This window comes from Pollicipes pollicipes, unplaced genomic scaffold (assembly GCF_011947565.3).
Source record: "Pollicipes pollicipes isolate AB1234 unplaced genomic scaffold, Ppol_2.1 Scaffold_4002;HRSCAF=4701_pilon_pilon_pilon, whole genome shotgun sequence".
Taxonomy (NCBI): Eukaryota; Metazoa; Arthropoda; class Thecostraca; order Pollicipedomorpha; family Pollicipedidae; genus Pollicipes; species Pollicipes pollicipes.
Window position 1 is genome coordinate 5,461,291 of NW_023596420.1, and position 17,283 is coordinate 5,478,573.

The 17,283-nt window shown below is 57.4% G+C and overlaps 1 protein-coding gene across 4 annotated transcripts in view; it reads right to left on the bottom strand.

Moving 5' to 3' along the window:
* sdt (MAGUK p55 family member stardust) overlaps positions 1 to 17,283 on the bottom strand; it is a 97,101-nt gene that overhangs the window by 56,654 nt on the left and 23,164 nt on the right. Inside the window, exon 1 of one of the 4 annotated variants that reach the window (XM_037216384.1) lies at positions 10,640 to 10,835. The exons of the other annotated variants lie outside the window; for them this stretch is intronic. Coding sequence (XP_037072279.1) covers positions 10,640 to 10,706 — 67 coding nt within the window. The 5' untranslated portion in view covers positions 10,707 to 10,835. Of the gene's footprint in view, positions 1 to 10,639; positions 10,836 to 17,283 lie in introns of those variants that run through there. 4 annotated transcript variants of the gene reach the window in all.

Here is a 17,283-nt window from a genome sequence, read left to right on the forward strand (position 1 = left end):
TGCAGCAGCGTTCCCGAAAGCCGCCGAGGGTTTGGCCCACATGCTGACGCGGGAAGCGCTATGATCATCAGGTGTAAATGAGCTAAGCCATAGACAAGAGCACGAATTTGACGCACGTGCTTCTCTCATTTAAAAGGCTCTGGAAAAGCTTTCTTTCTGTCAGTCGCATGCCATCATCACGCCAGCCTGCACATAACTACATGCCTGGGTCTCCACAAACTGAGCCGGGTATCGGCCCAAGAGATGGCGGATCAAAATTCTACAAGTAATTTCAAAATTGGACAGAAATTGACGGCGTGGGCAATTACGGCCCAGTCGGACAAAATGTCACGCCCACTACAATGTGCAAGCTTCTAAGTGTATGACGTAAATTATCGCCAATGCGCCGACCTACATAGCCCTTGCTTGGCCGTGAGAAATTAGCTCATTAATCACGGCTTAACGTCGGATGGCCAGCGCTTTCACCATAATAATTTAATCGTCATGACAACGCGAAAACGACGGAACGGTTACAGCAGCATGCACGTTTATTCCTGTCTTCGGTTCACCCAGGTATGAAATGTCTTGCATACGTGAAAAGCATGGTCAGTGATGTTTTCAATATGAGCCAATGCTGTAGGCATCCATCCAAAAATTACGTACTGCTTTCTTACTTTTCTTCATTTCCAAGATGGTTCTTGCTTATTTCCTCACCACGGTTGGCACGAGGATGGGTAGACGCTGATAAAACACGAGCATATCGACACAAATGCTGATCGGGGTATGTCAGCTGCCAAAGTAATTAATTAATTAATGTAGGTTTCTTAGCATATTAGGGTTAAAACAAAACTAGTGTAAACAAAAAGCTCACCATGGTGTCCACGTTGTCCCTAGTGGTGTAATGATTCAATGGCTGATCAATAATTTGCTGGAGCGGACCGCCAGTTTAATCCCAGTCTGCCGATTTAGGCCAAACGGTTCTATAGGTTCAACCTCTGTGCTGGAAACAGCTACTTCTGCTTAAAAAAGTTTACCAAATACGATTCTACGTGACAGCAAACGTTTCCAGATGATGGGCTGTGAGAAAGAGGTACGGACAGAACTGGACAACAAAGTAAAATGACAAGTCGACAGTGCGCTTTCACATACGGCGTCTGGTGCGAAAAGGAGATATTCTGGTCCGCCTAGTTGCTTTCATTTCATCGTTCCCGGTAAGTGATACCAACTAACGACCGGCGGCTGATGACCACGGCCGGCCCCGCAACGGTCAGTCCTGCCCATGCTGACCTGACGGGCGCTGGGGCTGAGCAATGTAAAGCTTCCACGACGGGTCACAAACCAAGCGTTGTCAGTTGGCTTGCGCTCGATCCGCCTCAATGGCATTGATCCCGCACCCGACTGACGGCACGTTATTTGAGTCCACCTGCACTGCGCGTGGCGTTGCAGAACTCCGTGCCGAACTCCAACTCCGATTCAGTGGCGTAGCCAAGGGGGAGCCGGCTGGGTCATGACCTCCCACTCTTGGAGGTGGTGGAGGCCCCCGGGGAGCCGGAGGGCGTAGTACTTTTTGGCAGATTAAAATGCCCAAAAGGCGTTTGAAACGTCAAAAGATGAGCCGCCATCAAATGAAATACGACCTAGAGCTTAAAAAGAGCCCCCGCGTTGAAAAGCAAGGCCCAGAAGCGAGGAAGTAGGAGACACATTGGCTAAAATGACCTCTCTACGGCGAAATCCTGGCTACGCTACCGTTTCGAGCCACGGGGATATAGTTCAACTCCGGAGCGAATTCCGGAGTTGATTCCGGCGACGAATAGGCTGAAGATGTGTGCTATGGGAACAGTGAATGAAGATGTTCTCCGCCAAAGTATTTCCCGTGCAGCAATACAATCCGAATGGGATGCGAGACGAGCGCCCATCGTTGATACTTGTTTTTATTGCATTGGTTCATAGCGTCACAGCTCAAAACAGAGCACGAACGGGTAGTATTTCAGGCGATCGGAATGCATTGAGGCTCAAGACTGTTGATAGGGGCACCGATAGTCAGTGGTTAAGCTGCATGCCTGGGAAACCAGAGGTACGGGGTTCGATTCCCCGCGTCGTCTGACTTTCCTGCCACGGTCAAAGGCGGGCGACGCCATTTAACCCCAGTAGTTGAGTGGGTCGTTAAGCCCCAAGGATACATAATGCTTTCCGGACCATAATGCTCAGCTCGTTCTGGCAAAAGCAAGGGGTGGGGCAACTTCTCAGGTCCCACATTTGCCCCATCGAGACCGAAATGGCTTTACAATAGCATTATCGGAGTTTACATGACTTTATATTAGGTGGTTGTATGCCATGCACTACCAGAAAAGATGTGCTTCCAAATATTTATCAAAAGTGTTAGCACAAAACGAAATTTCTCACACCATGCAAAAACCATTTCACGCCGCAAAAACAGTTACAAATATGCAAATATCGTTGCAAGTTGAGAACTGTGCATGCACAGAAATTGCCTGCACTATTCTACAGAACTCACCACAAAGCTGGCAACCTGCAAAGATCGGGCGATCCTTCTGCTACAATGTTAACGCAGAACGCTGAGTGGCGTAGTGAAATACAGGATCTCGCGACGGCTACGCATCTTCTGTGACAACTTTTGAGTCAAACTTCCTTCATTTTCTCTTTAAACCAACAACATCACCGGCCAGAATTTCGCCGGGGAAACTTAGCAGCACCACCTTCCCGGCGAACCCGACGCTGCCGTCGCACCAATCTGCGGAGGTTTCGCCACCGACATCTCGTGACCGGAAGTGCCCCGCCGGCAGCGCGCCGGTCAGCGCCGGTGGCGTGCGCGCCCCTGCCCCGGAGGCCGGCGCGCCGTCGCCACTCGAGCGGCTCTTGTCCGATGTCGGCGGCCCGGGGCGCCGCCTCCCATCCATCTCCGGCCGGGTGGGGCCGCCGCGCTGGACCCGCGCCACGACCGCCGCCGCCGCCGCCGCCGCCGGGCCCGGCGCCGGACCGCCGAGACGCGCTGCGAGCGTGAAGCGCGGGGCAGAGGTATGGTGAAGCGAAGCGTGCGACACCGCCCCACTGAAAACAACGCAGGCGGACGTGGCAAGGACGTTTACAGCCAAGCCACAGCCGGATCAGGAGAAGTCGGCTGGGCTGGACCGGACCGCAGAGGGAGGCACCTAGCCGGGCCCGGAAACAGGTCCGGAATTATGGATTCTATAGGGGCTGCGCTCGCTCCACCCAGCGCAACCAAGCACGGCCCGCCTCTGATCCCCGGCAGGGCACTACATCAGACGGCGCCGGCGGGTGCGAACCTCTGAGAAGCACGCCGCCGCCGGCACCACCCGGCCGAGCAGTGGCAAAAAGTCTGGTGCGCGTCAGTCGACAGCGGCGGTCTGGTGCCGTAGCCTGATGCCGGCCCGACAGCGGCCATTAGCCAGTTCCGGTCGGGCGCCGGCAGCCGATTCCGATCATCGACGGCCGCGCCAGACAGCCGGACAGCCGCCGGACAGCCGCCGGACAGCCGCACAGCACGCCGTGGCCGGCCGCGGACGGCGCCGGCCGAACAGCACAGCCAGACACGGCTCGCTCAGACACGGCCCAGACAGCGACTGCGCCGGCCTCGACTCTCGGTCAGGCCCTGGCACAAAAGTATTCGTTACTCAGAGGCGCATGCTGGCCCGCGGCAATATAGCAATACTGAGCTGGTCATGGGCATCAATCCTGCTGGCGGGAGCGGGCATAACCCACAGCTGGACCTCACAGTGAAATATGCCGGGCATGCATTTCATGTCCAATAACGCGGCCACGCCACAGAGACGGCGCGTGCCATTCCTCGAGTAGCCAATAATCTATTTCGGCTAGCCATATTTCTTATTTATTCATGTTTACCCGAGGAACACACAAGAGTACATGAAGTCTATCGCTACAAACGATATCACATATGTTGGCGCGCCGAATTCAAGTAGTTTCGGTGCCGTTTAACAACGGTACATGAGTAAAAATAAGCGTAGGCTCAGCACGCCATGAGTGAGCCCATCTGAACGTAAGATTGTTCCTTTGAAGCAGTGTACGAACATAAGCATTTGGCTCAAAGTGTACTCAATGACGATGCGCGCGGAGCATTATATGAGGCACAATCTGCATCGCCATGGATGTCTTCCCTGCACCACCACGACAAATCTTTATGCCGGAGTAATGAGTGTGCGCTTGACCACAATGATCAAAACACAGCTCTTACACGGAGGCTGAGCTTATCCTGAAGACCCGGGACTTCCACGCTCACCTAAAACAAAGCGAGCAGGAACACCTCATCGCCGCGTCCATCGCGCTCCCAGAATAGCCGCTTTTAACTCCGCCGCTGAGCGTCCGAGCCGCGCGGGAGGCGGCTGCCGCCGGCCCCAACAGCGGCCGTCACCACGGCGAGCTCCGGGCCGGGGGCGGGCACGGGCGGCGAGCCGGGCCGCGTGGCCCCGGCGCTCGTGCACCCCGGCGGCGGCTCCGCTATCGACCCCATCGGCGCGGCATGCATGCGGTGTGAGCATTAGGCAGCCGGCTATATCAAGGCCCAGCGGGCGCATGCATTATTGCCGGGTGTCGGCGGCCCGGGCGTCGGCTGCTGCGCCCAGCGAGCGCCGGCACGACGGATGTCGCCGCGGAAGGTCACCGCCGCCGCCGGCCCTCGGCGGCGCGCGCCGCCAGATGAGGCGCGCATACCGAATGACCGCCGGGGAAGATCGGCTCCCGCCGCGAACGATGGTCGGGAGCCCTGGAGACGCGGCCGCTGGCGCGCCGGGCGCTGTGCGGGCAGCACGCCGCGCCGCCGGCGCCGTCCACGCCGTCCGGGTAGCAGAGGCGTCACACGCGGCCCCGGGTAGCAGAGGCGTCTCACGCGGCCCTAGTCTCCGCCGGCGGCCCTGCTCCGGAAACGTCTGATGAGGACGTACCGACCGGAAGCCGCGGCAAGGGGGGGGGGGTCGGCTCCCGTCCGCGGACGTGCCCCCCCCCCCCTTCGCAGGTGCGTGCTGTCCAGACGGGGGAGCGGGGCGGAGCGTTACAGGGGTCAGCCTCCTGTTACACAGCCGCAGCCCGTCCAGAGGAAGAGCACGCGCCGGACGGGACTCGGTTCTTCGCGGCCCATTATGGCCTACTCGGGTTACAAATGCAGCTTGGCTGAGCATAAAAGCATGGACTAGCAGTATGTATTTCTCCTTCGCCTAGGGAAACGTCGCACCTACGCGTGTTGCACCTGGTGCATTCCCATAACAACGGCAGCTCGTGTGACCAATCAGAATCTGTGCGGCCTGCCCTGAGGCGATTTGGCTGTCAGCCAATCAGTGCGCACCACCGGCGGTGACAAGGCCACATCAATTGATCCATGCATCCGTGATAGGTGGAAAGGGAATCCACGACTCCGGCTATGTGTGAGTAATGTTAGTGTCCAGGGGTGGATTAAGACCTCATGGAACCGAACGATGGTCGGTGTCGTTTAGTCGTTTAAACACGGCGCAGGCACTGTTTCCAAGTAGCAGCCTTCCATGTTCGCTGGCATTTCCATCACAAAGACAGTGAGGGCTCGAATTTCTGAAACGGCACGCCGACCAACAAGCTGGTGGGAGCGGTTAAAGGTCCAATGACTTGCTTGTGCCGGTATAACATAATTATTTCATCAAATCAATAGTCATCACCTGGCTTGTCCACATCCGGGGGCTGAGCACGTGCTCGCATGGTGAGCATGGCCCATGGCGCATGCAACCGTTGTGCATGCCGATCTGTTCCCGATGGCCCACAACATCGGTGATGGCGGAACGACCGCACCTGACACGCTTCAAGTCAGTGCAAGACCGCACCTGACACGCTCCAAAACAGTGCAAGGCCGCGCCTGACACGCCCCAAGTCAGTGCAAGACCGCACCTGACACGCTCCACGTCAGTGCAAGACCGCACCTGACACTCAATTAGTCAGCGCAAGACCGCACCTGACACATTCCAAGACACTGCATGACCGCACCAGACACGCGCCAAGTCGGTGAACGAATACCGACGTTTGTGGCGCGTTTGGGACGCCGCATGTGCACGCTCTGTGGCACTCTTTTCAGCATCTGTGTCCGGTTGTCAACCCGACACTAGCAGTCATCTCTGCATGATGCGACAGACCGGTGACCAACACATTAGCGGTCTGAGAAAGATCAGCTCAAATTGGCAAGAAACCCGCCTTTGGACCGCGCCGTGACCTGTGACGTCTATAGGTGGACGAAACGGTTTTTCCGTGCGGGACTGAGTCAATTTATGGGCATGTTGCAAACTTCCGATAAACTGCGTGTTGCGCAGAGACCTTTTTTAAATGCATCTCATAATCAAAACGAGCCCAGAGTCAGCACGCAGTCCTCGCTTTTCTCACGCGTCACAAGCCCCGGTCCCAGTGTCGGCATACCCGGAGCCCGCACCGGCGCGGCTTCACGGACGTTCAGCTCCACCGACAATCACATAAACCATACCTGAGGTCAGTTCTTCGTTGGCAAACACCGTCCCGGAGTAGTTATCTGTGACGTCACGGGTAGTTGCGTAGCACACCAGCAATTGTAAGTCCAAGGCGCAGGTCCTGCTGTGACGTAATAACCCGTGACATCATTATCAACTACCTCGGCTCCCTGCCAATGACGCACGGGCCTCAAAACTGTTCCGAGGTGCCAAGGATACTCGCAGAAATCGGGCCCAGGCTTTCGCCGAGGTCAGCTCTTTCCCCGTCAGAGACCCATGCGACAAGCCAGCTGATCGCGCGAGGGCGGGAGGGGCGGGGGATGCCTCCTCCCGTGTCTGGCAGCGCAGCGTGGGGAGGGCGGCAGACGTGACGTGACGTGACGTGACGTGACGAGCGGGTCTCCCACGCGGCCGTACCGTGGCGGCCGTGTGGTAAGCAGCCTTCCACGGCAGTCGGGCCCACACCCGGCGCCGCACGCCGCCGGCCGCACCCGACGCCGCACGCTCCGGCGGCGGGGAGCGGTAAGGAGGGGGGGGGGGGGGGGGCACAGAGGAGGCCCGGCGTGGGGCTCTGGTGTGAGGCTCTTGTGAGGGATGCGTGGGACTTTGGTCTGTGACTCCCATACAGGACTGGAACAGGGGAATTCCCGAACATAGGCGGTGCCGGTTTGTTGATGTAGTACAACTAAATATCCGGCATGGTGGTCTAGCGGCGAACGCAGCGGGTTGTCCTCGCGCCCAGTGAGAAGACAACGCTGGGTGCGGTACTCAAATGCTGGTACATCTGTGATCTCCTAGTGGTCTCAGTGAAACTGGGGGCATCGTACTTAAAAACCATTGTTGGTACGCGAAATTGACAACGGTTTACAGGGCCACTTTGCCGGCTGCTTTGATACGTGCCCGGATAGCTGAAGGCAGCGACGTCTGTTTGTGGCGTGGCCGGTGCGCCGATTTGAACATTGTTCAATCTCTCAGACCGTATCGACGAGGCTGGGGACCCGAACTGGACACGACGGCACAGACAGCACGAGTCGGAGGCGCATTTTGTCCTGCTGACCAGGTGCGTTTCCGATCGCACAGCTCACAAACGCCACGCGTGTGAATGGAAATTGACGGGCGCTTTTTTCTGGGTCAGAGTGTGTGACGATTTGGTGAAACGCTGCCCGGTGGAGCTCGACGCGGGCGGTGTGAAATCGTCACGGAGGCAGCTCCGTGCCGCGGTCAACACCGGACGGGAGGCGCCACTCAGACACCTGGCTCGATAACCGCCGAGGGCCTCTCAAGCCAGCGCTTCGGCATATTGATCGACTAGGGTTGAAGCTGCCGACAGGTATTCGAGCCGGGATCCGGGCCGCGGCCGGCGCCGCCTGTGCTGCCGTACGAGCTGAACACGGCTGGCTCAGGACAGTGGCCAGGGCTGCACGCGGCCCGTGTGGACTGCGATCAGAGCTTAAGACAGTCGGGACAGCATGGGCGGTGACCATAGGCTCAAACATGTCTGGACCACGATTAAAGCAGACAGTCTTTCCATGACATATCAGGACAGTCTTGTCTGAAAGGCGACCAGCGCTGCAGGCAGTTCAGCCTGGACCGGGATTACAGCCGAAGATATCCCTGTCTGGACCACCACCTGAGCTGCATAGTGTATACATGCCTGTCTAGGCGACAATCCTGTCTGGAACGCTTCTAGGCCTGGAGACAACCCTGTCTGGTCCGAGGCCAGCGCTGCAGACAGTCAGGCCCAGGCCGTGTCCAGCGCTGCAGACGGTCCGGCCCAGGCCGTGTCCAGCGCTGCAGACAGTCCTGTCTGGGCCGTGTCCAGCGCTGCAAACAGTCCGGCCCAGGCCGTGTCCAGCGCTGCAGACAGTCCTGTTTGGGCCGAGTCCAGCGCTGCAGACAGTCTTGTCTAGGCCGTGTCCAGCGCTGCAAACAGTCTTGTCTAGGCCGTGTCCAGCGCTGCAGACAGTCCTGTCTAGCCCGTGTCCAGCGCTGCAAACAGTCCTGTCTGGGCCGTGTCCAGCGCTGCAGACAGTCCTGTTTGGGCCGTGTCCAGCGCTGCAGACAGTCCTGTCTAGGCCGGGTCCAAGGCTGCCGCCAGCGCCGCGGTAACCGAGGCCGGAGCGAGCCACCGAGCCGGAGGCGGCCAGCCGCCGCCGCCGGCGCGGTGCGCAGCAGTGCAGCAGCTGGCACTAACAGGCCGGAAACCAATCAGAGCCAGGCGGCGGAACGACTCATACAGGCCTCGTCTGAAGCTGTCGACTGCACGCGCGACGCGCACCAGACATGTATTCCGACCCTCCCGACAGTCGCCGCGGCAGCTGGTTCGGTCCGCTATTTGAAGGGTTTGAAACGAATGGTGCAAGTGTCGGCATTGGAAGCCTCCGTCGCGATTATGCTCGAGAGCGGTATTTCTGTTGTTTGCTTCGGTTTATCAGCGGAGAAGGGGGTGTCACGCTTCTTGCCGTGGTTTGACGCGAGGAGCTGTCAGAGAAAGCACTCACCAGCTTGTGCTTTATTTTACGACGCATATCACGCAATACAGTTCGTCAAAGGAAGTGCGTGCGGTCAACGTCTCGCCCGCGTGCAAAGCCGCACCAGCTCTACGCGTTCCCCTTGGCGATATCGTGTGTACAATAGCGCATGGGGATATCTAGGCACGGCATCGCTGACCTTACCGCACGCAGACGTGCATTCGTTTAACTGCGTTCGTCGCGGTTATTCTGTAACATTCTGCACGCTCCAAGCAGGAAGAGATTGTACCACGGATAGCTGTGTCACAGCAGTGTTCAAGGCAATTGCTCACACTCGGCATGCTTGTTTCCTTGAGAACGGCGCGCCCGACCGAGCCAGACACGTGCCTGGCTGCACTATCGGCGGCGACGCGAAGGTGACTGACGTACTCCCGATCCAGACTGGTTGCTACATTATTGAAGTCACATTCAGACGAGGTCAGACTAGTGGCTCCTACCAGCTTTGACGCAGCGATTCCAGCCAGGACCAGGGCGTGAGCAGGTCAATAGCAGAGAACCAGCCAGGCCAGGCCAGGTCGGGCCAAGCCGGGCCAAGCCGGGCCAAGCCAGGCCAGGCCAGGCCAGACCAGGCCAGACCAGGCCAGACCAGACCAGACCAGACCAGACCAGACCAGACCAGACCAGACCAGACCAGGCCAGCCTAAGCTCAGCCCGTCCCGATTCGATCCGCTCTTCGGGTGCCACTGGAAATTCGGACGTAATCACGCTCACCGACGCGTGACCTTCTCTTGGAGTGGGGTAGCGCGGTCCCCAAAACAAAAGAAAACATTGACGGCCCACTTGGCGTCAAAGGTGCACGCCGTACGGCGCCAGGCCCCGATGTTGTCGACCATCGTAACAGCCGAACAGCGCGCTAGCCAATGCTGCCCTCGTTGTCGCAATACCCGCCAATATCGCACGCATTACCCGTGCCGCTATTCAGTCCCGGGGGCATTAATAACCGGTCTGTCCCGTCCTTGAGCCGTAACAGCGTGCCAAGCGCCAACGTGCCAGGCACGTAATGCGATAACCAACGGCGTGCCTGCTCGGTTCTGCGTCCATTAGGGAATGTATCCAGTCCTTACGTCCATTAACAGCGTGTCTGGCTTGTGCTGCGATGTGTCTGTTCAGTATTGTGTCCTTTAGGGAGCACACACAGTGCTTGCGTCCATTAATAGCGTGCCTGACTCGTAATGCGATCACCAACGTGGACCTGATCAGTCTCGCGGTCATTTACCAGCATGCCTTGAGCCCTCATGCCCATAAATGCTGCGTCTGACCCATAATGTAATGATTCACGTCTGCCCGGCGAGTCCTGTGACCATTAACCAAGTCTGTCTCGTGTCTTCACGTCCATTAACAGCGTGCACGACACGCCATGTACATTACCAACGTGCCTGATCGGCCCAGCGTCTATTAACAGCAAGCGTGTCCGTCACATTATCCACGTCACAGCGGCCATAAGATACGGCCCGCGTCTACTGCGAACGACATGCCTCTATGCCGTCACATCTAGTCCAAAGCCCTGGAAGCTTCTGCGAAGTTGAGAGGAGAGCAATGGGCATTTGCTTGCATATTTACCCACTTCTTTAAAAATGGCCGCATGGTAATGAGAATGAATGAAAACAGAGCTGCCCGTTTTTGTTTTCTGCGCGGGGGTTCCGCCGTGTCAGTACTTACCATACAGCTTGATCTTCTTGTCCTTGGTCTCAACGAGGATGATCACGTAGCCGCCTAGGTCCACCATCGTGCGTAACTGTCCTCAGAGTCCGAGCATCTCCGCGCCTCCTTCCGGTGAGCCCTTCACGCGCGCCCGCGGGGCCGAATCGGGGCCGACTCGCTCCGAGCCGCCGACTCCGATCTCGCCGGCTCCGCTCCGGCGTGAGCGCGGCCTCGCTCTCCGGCGGCGCGCTCCGCGGAGGGCGCTAGCCCGAGCACCCGGCGCTCCGGCCAGCGGCCGACCTGTCAGCTGCAGTCACCACCGGCACCCGCCTCGCCTCCCGCCACCGCCGAGTCCAGCTCCGGCACACCCGGCCCGGCGCGCCGCCGGCCGCCGTCGCCGACCGCGTCGCGCGCCGCTCACTCGCGTCGGGCTCGCGCCGTCGCCGTGCCCGGCCCGGCGGCGGTGCCCTGTCGGCCCGGCGGAGCGAACGCCACTCAGGGGCGCGCCGGCCAGGCCGCTCCACCGCCCGGGGCACATCGACCGCACATCACGCCGCGCCTTCGCGCCATTTCGGGCCGGTTGCAGGAAAGCGCGCGAGGCGGGGCGGCGCAGTCCGTGACGCCGGGCGCGGGCGACGGCGCGCACTGGCTGCCGGCGCGGGGGGCGCGGACCGCCCCTTCAGGTGCCGCAGGTGGGCAGCGCAGCGAGGGGACGCCGGAAAACAGGGACGGGCGGCGGGGGAGGCCGGCAAACAGAACAAACGGATCCGCCCCCAGGCGAAAAACCCTCCAACGCTGGCCCACCGCGACCGTCACTGACACGCACGGAACACGCGCTCGCGCCGGCCGTCGGCGGCCCGCGACTCGAAGCTGGTGCCGGCGGTGACGGCGGCGCGGCGGCCTATCGCGGCGGCGGCGGGCCCGGACTGACCGCGGCGAGCGCCGGCGGCGGCCGACGAGGCCCGCTCCGCACCGGAAGCCAAGCACAGCGGCAATCAATACGCGGCCGGCGGCGGCGGCGGCGCGGCGGCGGCGCTGTCGCTCATCTGTTGCGCGCCAGCTGAACCGGCCGGCGGCGCGCCGGCGGCCGAGGTCAGGTCAGGTCAGGTCGCGTCAAGCCTCGGGCCGGGCCGGGCCGCGGCAACCCTGGCCGCCGGCCCGGCCGTCGCTTCGCTGATCGATCCCGCCGTAACCATGGTGACAGCCAGCATCCAGATCTGTGACGCTGCGCTGTGGCTGCCACCAGCAAGGTCGCCGGTTTCGTGCTGACGAATGGCACGTGGTCAAGGGAGGCGGCGGGAGCGGTGAACGGAACAGCCCGCAGTCAACCGGGGTTAGGGGAGGCGGCGGGGGCGGTGGGCGGAACAGCCCCACAGTCGACCGGGGTCAAGGGAGGCGGCGGGAGCGGCGAGCGGAACAGCCCCACGGTCAACCAGGGTCAGGGGAGGCGGTGGGAGCGGTGGGCGGAACAGCCCCACAGTCGACCGGGGTCAAGGGAGGCGGCGGGAGCGGCGAGCGGAACAGCCCCACGGTCGACCGGGGTCAAGGGAGGCGGCGGGAGCGGTGGGCGGAACAGCCCCACAGTCGACCGGGGTCAAGGGAGGCGTCGGCAGCGGTGGGCGGAACAGCCCCACAGTCAACCGGGGTCAAGAGAGGCGCCGGCAGCGGTGGGCAGAACAGCCCCACAGTCGACCGGGGTTAAGGGAGGCGGTGGGAGCGGTGGGCGGAACAGCCCCACGGTCGATCGGGGTCAAGGGAGGCGGCGGCAGCGGCGAGCGGAACAGCCCCACAGTCGACCGGGGTTAAGGGAGGCGGTGGGAGCGGTGGGCGGAACAGCCCCACGGTCGATCGGGGTCAAGGGAGGCGGCGGCAGCGGTGGGTGGAGCAGCCCCACAATCGACCGGGGTCAAGGGAGGCGGCGGCAGCGGTGGGCAGAACAGCCTCAGAGTCGACCGGGGCACGCTGAACGACGTTGGGCCCCGGTCAAGTGCTCTGGTCCCGTGTGTCAAAAACTGCACGCTCTCTTAAGAGAATTATAAACGCGGGATATCCGTAAATGATTCGTGTAAAATTGTGAATATTAGGCATTTGCTCACCGGCAATTGGTCACGATTAAATCAGCCCTAAAATATTTACGATTAACTTAAAGCGCTTTTCAGCATTTGTTTGGGGAAGTCAGGATTAGAAAAAACCGTCACACCGTGTATCCTCACACAATAGCGTAACTAACTATGACTATCACATCTTTCAAGGCATTGCGCGGGCATTCCGTGCAAAACTGAGTTCGTTCCTGCCACAAGTGGATCAAGGTGGTAGGGTTCTGGTTGTAGTAACACTTTCCCAGAAACTGCTCCATCAGCACGAAATGCATTCCCAAATGCGTGCTGACGCGTGTCACTGCGTACTGTATGTAGTACGAGCTGACTGAATGCTTTACGTCTCTAAGATGCTGACTTAAAAGCTCATTCATGGCATCTGGCGTATAAAAGCAGGAGCTGCATTTGCTGTCGCATCACTAAGCTATGCTGTTATAGCATTGCATCGAATACGCAATGGACGTAGTTTGATCGTAAATTGGTGATGACGTCTGGTGGTTCGCACTGTAGCATTTGCCAATAGACATGATTAAGCGCCCACTGCTTTCGACGAATATTTAAAATGCTTACGCTCCGATAATCGTAATGACCAAGACTGCGGATTCCGTGAGCAGCAGTGCAGTTCTAACAGCGTTCCGAGTCATTTGCAGCTGAAATAAATACAAAGACCGCGTTCCATTTCAGTACGGAAGCCAGTAACATCTCATTAATCGCTAGAATGGCGCCCTTTCTGACGTCTAAGCCGAAACCAATGATACATGCCGTTTTACAAAAACATCTGCTTCCATACGCTAACAGTGAAAAACAAAAGCTTACGGATTTCTTGCACAGAACCAGAGCAAATTATGACGCAACATTCATAAGGTCTGCTTCCAGCCCACCGGAAATATCCCTTCACGCCGTGACTAAGCCCACTGAATAACTGCGGCACTGACAACTTCCTGCCGGCTGACCCAGCTTCCTTTGTTCAACCCAAACTAAGCAGTGTTCGTGTGCCCGGTCACTCGTTCCTCATCCACCGTTATCTGTCGCGGCGACTGGACACGTCTATGCCTCATGCGGTGTCCTGGGTGTGGTGCCTGATTCAGTGGGCCGATAGTGCTTAAACACGATAAAGTGGTCTCTGCACTTGTTCTCATATTGCTGCAAACGATCGGTCTTTTCCTTGCAACATGTTACAATCTCTACCGGCAAATATGACATCGGTGCATCGGTCAGGAGATCGGTTAGAGACATACGGCGGCAATTTCGAAGCGGGATTACTTTTGTCGCACCAAAAGAGTCATTGCCCTCCAAATTGCCAAGAAAACCGCGCAGAAACGACAGCCTCACCTTTCGGCGCGCTCATTTCGCTGGAGCCAGCGAACGCCACGCTAAGGAGGACGCGTCATCGCGATCAACGGTATGCCGGACGCTTAATGCTCCTTTCCGCACACCCTATGCTCGGTTCACACGGCGTTTGGCACGCAGGTCGGGCGTCCGTTCATAGCCCCGAGCTACCAACCGGGCACCTGCCTCCGACACACCGTTGCTGAAGGAGGCAAGCTTTTGGACAGCTAGCACCATTGCAAACAACATGTATCACCCATCCTGTTGGTCACGCGGGCCTTTTTTTTTTTAGAAAAAAACGCAACGGATTTTGACTGCATGTTGAATGCCTAGCTCGCAGTTTATTCCTTGTTACATTTGTGGTCGGTTAACGATCGGTTATCCGTTAGAATTGTCTTGTATGACAGAGTATTTAAGGGGATTTAAGGGAGCACCTGAACCCGACGTAAAGGCAGATCAGGGGGAGTGTGTGTGTGGGGGGGGGCGGGGGGGGGGGGCAACCGGCTCCCGCCACCCTTCCCCCGAGATGGCCAAAGGCGGGCAAATAATGGTACATTTCGGAGCTTTGAAGGAATGTAAAATGTGACTTGAAGCTGGAAACATTTTAGGCAAATTTTACAAAGGTATGCTTGTTTCAAAACACTCCTCAAGGCAACTAGAAGCAAAATCTGATGCCTTTCTGAAAATAAGGCAAACTTTTTATTTTGGCCCGTAGGACGCTATTGGGTGCTAAAGGCCCTGATCCCTCCCCCGACAGGCGGCGTTTCGGATCCACCGATGTTCCTAGGCATTACTTACATTGCGACCAGTCGTCTCGGATCCCAGTGGTCGCCGTCTCGGATCCCAGGTTCAGTATCCTCGAGCATCGATTGTGAACAAACCACTATGCATCTTGGTTCCGACCTCCGAGGATGCCGTGGGGAGGCTATCTGCGCAATGTGCAAAAACTCTGGCCTGGACCGGGGTAATGGATTACCTCCATAAATGGATCTGAGCAAAAACAGAGCCCTATCCATCGTAGAATGCTCGCAAATACTCACTCCCGCACCACGCCCTGAAGACGAGCAAATGGATGACGTTCAACAACAATGTTATCCCAGTAAGGACTGAATGCCTGACGCTAATATTATGTTTTTTTCTGCGCGTATCTAGCCACCCAAGCAATTAGCGTCGGAGGTTCTCACATTGACTGCGCGGGGGGAAGGGGGGGGGGTGTGCTAGTAGCACTAAAACACGGCAGACTGTGCGCCTCAAACTCACAGCGTCACGGTTCTTTGTGATGTACCTCGCCCAGGGCGACTAGATCCCCAGGAGGGTTGCACAGTGATTGGGCAAGCTTATGCATTATGACTCATTTCCCCGTTTATTCTAATGAGAGTCCGAACTTGTTCCTTGCAGCTCTGAATCGACCACTGCCGTGATACTGTCATAATTTATGATCGAAAACCAGTCTTGTTAACCCTGTTCCCATGCGGAGAATTTCGTTTCAAATCCGTGCGCGAGTACATGAGACCTGGGAATCTGCTGAGCCGAGCAAGTCGCGCTGAGACTCTATGCCCTTATAATCTGAATTAGCTCTTTCATTCAGACAACAGTTGGACAAACGTTTAAAATGTGCTGACTATTTTTGAGCCAGTAGAGATTCGAGATATAGAAATGTTGCAAGAAAAATCTTACACCGAACTAACGATGCATATACCTGCATATATGTATATTACATATAGATATGTAAGCATATATAGAAACGTATAGATGTGAATCTTTCTGTAGGTGAATATGCCTTATCATATGAATACTTGTGTCTCAAAATTGCACCATAACAAAACACAAATAGCAGTTTGACCATCTCTTCCATATTGCGAGAAATGCGCCCGTCCCTGGCAATAACCGGACCAAAGGCGGATGTACGACGCAAAAAGCTGGGACGAGAGCACACGTGTCTAGTACAATGCTGATGTGCGTGCAAATTGTTCTCATTTATGTATCCATCCATCCATGTCCATCTCATGATGTCCATCCCCTAGCCCCATTGCTTAGAGAGCCGGTCTTCCAGCCCATCCGTGGCGAGGTGGGGGGTCGAGTTGCTGCGCGCGCTCCTTATTTGCCCCTGACTGGGACGGCCTACGGCCGGTGGCCATGGTCACGGCTACTCAGATTTAGATGAGATCAGAAGCCGGGGCCGACCGTGCAGAGCATTGCGATACGTTGATTTTTCGCCGCAAAATTCAGATAGTTCACGACTAATATCACAATTTTAATTTCAGCAATTCAGATATTTCACAACTATTCTTCAGGTGAAAAAATTAGCGAGGCAGCGATCTGCGTGCTTCGCAAAACAAAGTTTTTAAGGCACCAGTTGAGAACATGACCCATAGTAAGTGTGTCCAAAATTTCATACGGTAAGCTTCGCAATGACAAGTTCATATGAGGTGTGTTTCAGTGAGATTGGTGCGCCTAATGCTCCTACCGAACTGCATTTTTTAAGTAATTCCACAAGCGCCACAAGACTCCGAACCCAGATGCCTCAGTGCAACACTGTTGCCAAAGGCTCCCCTCACGTCTCTCTTTCACAAACTGGATGGCGAGGGAGATGACAGGAGCACCAAGTTCAAATATATCCCGGACAGTTTCAAGAGCAAGCCCGTACAGCTACCTAGACGAATGCAACAGCAGATCCGTATCTGGTCCGCGTTCAATGTCCACATGCGAGCCCAGACGCGCACGTGTCATTTTGATAATCCAGTGTCATGCCTCTGCTGCTGACAAAATCCTCTGCACATTGACTTGGATCTAGCGGAAGGCAGGAAGAGATCCGTTGATTTCGAGTTGCGGCGACACACCCGCGAAGTAATGCAGGAGCCAGGGTCGGCATAGGAGGTCACTGTTGCCGTTTGAGTTAATCTATCGCTTCCTTCCCACCGCCATGCCGCAAAAGGCCAGACCACGCGTCGCCCAGCACCAAAGGCCCTTAATTTAGACTCCAGTGCCGGGGACCTGTCGCGGCCGCCATTCAATCACGGCCTGTTGGCGAGCGGCGGGAGAGGATGGCATTCTGACACCCGACTTGGCCGGGTCTCACGTGTAGGGCGCCCCGCGGAAGCCTGCTTCATCAGCCCCGGTAGATGATTCGGGTCGGAGGCTTCCGGCCCGTAAAGCCGTCATGATCCGTAGGCTCATCTGGGCTGCTCGTCAAAGGCGCTTCGTTCCACCTGATGATTAGTGTCGACCAGGCCCCGT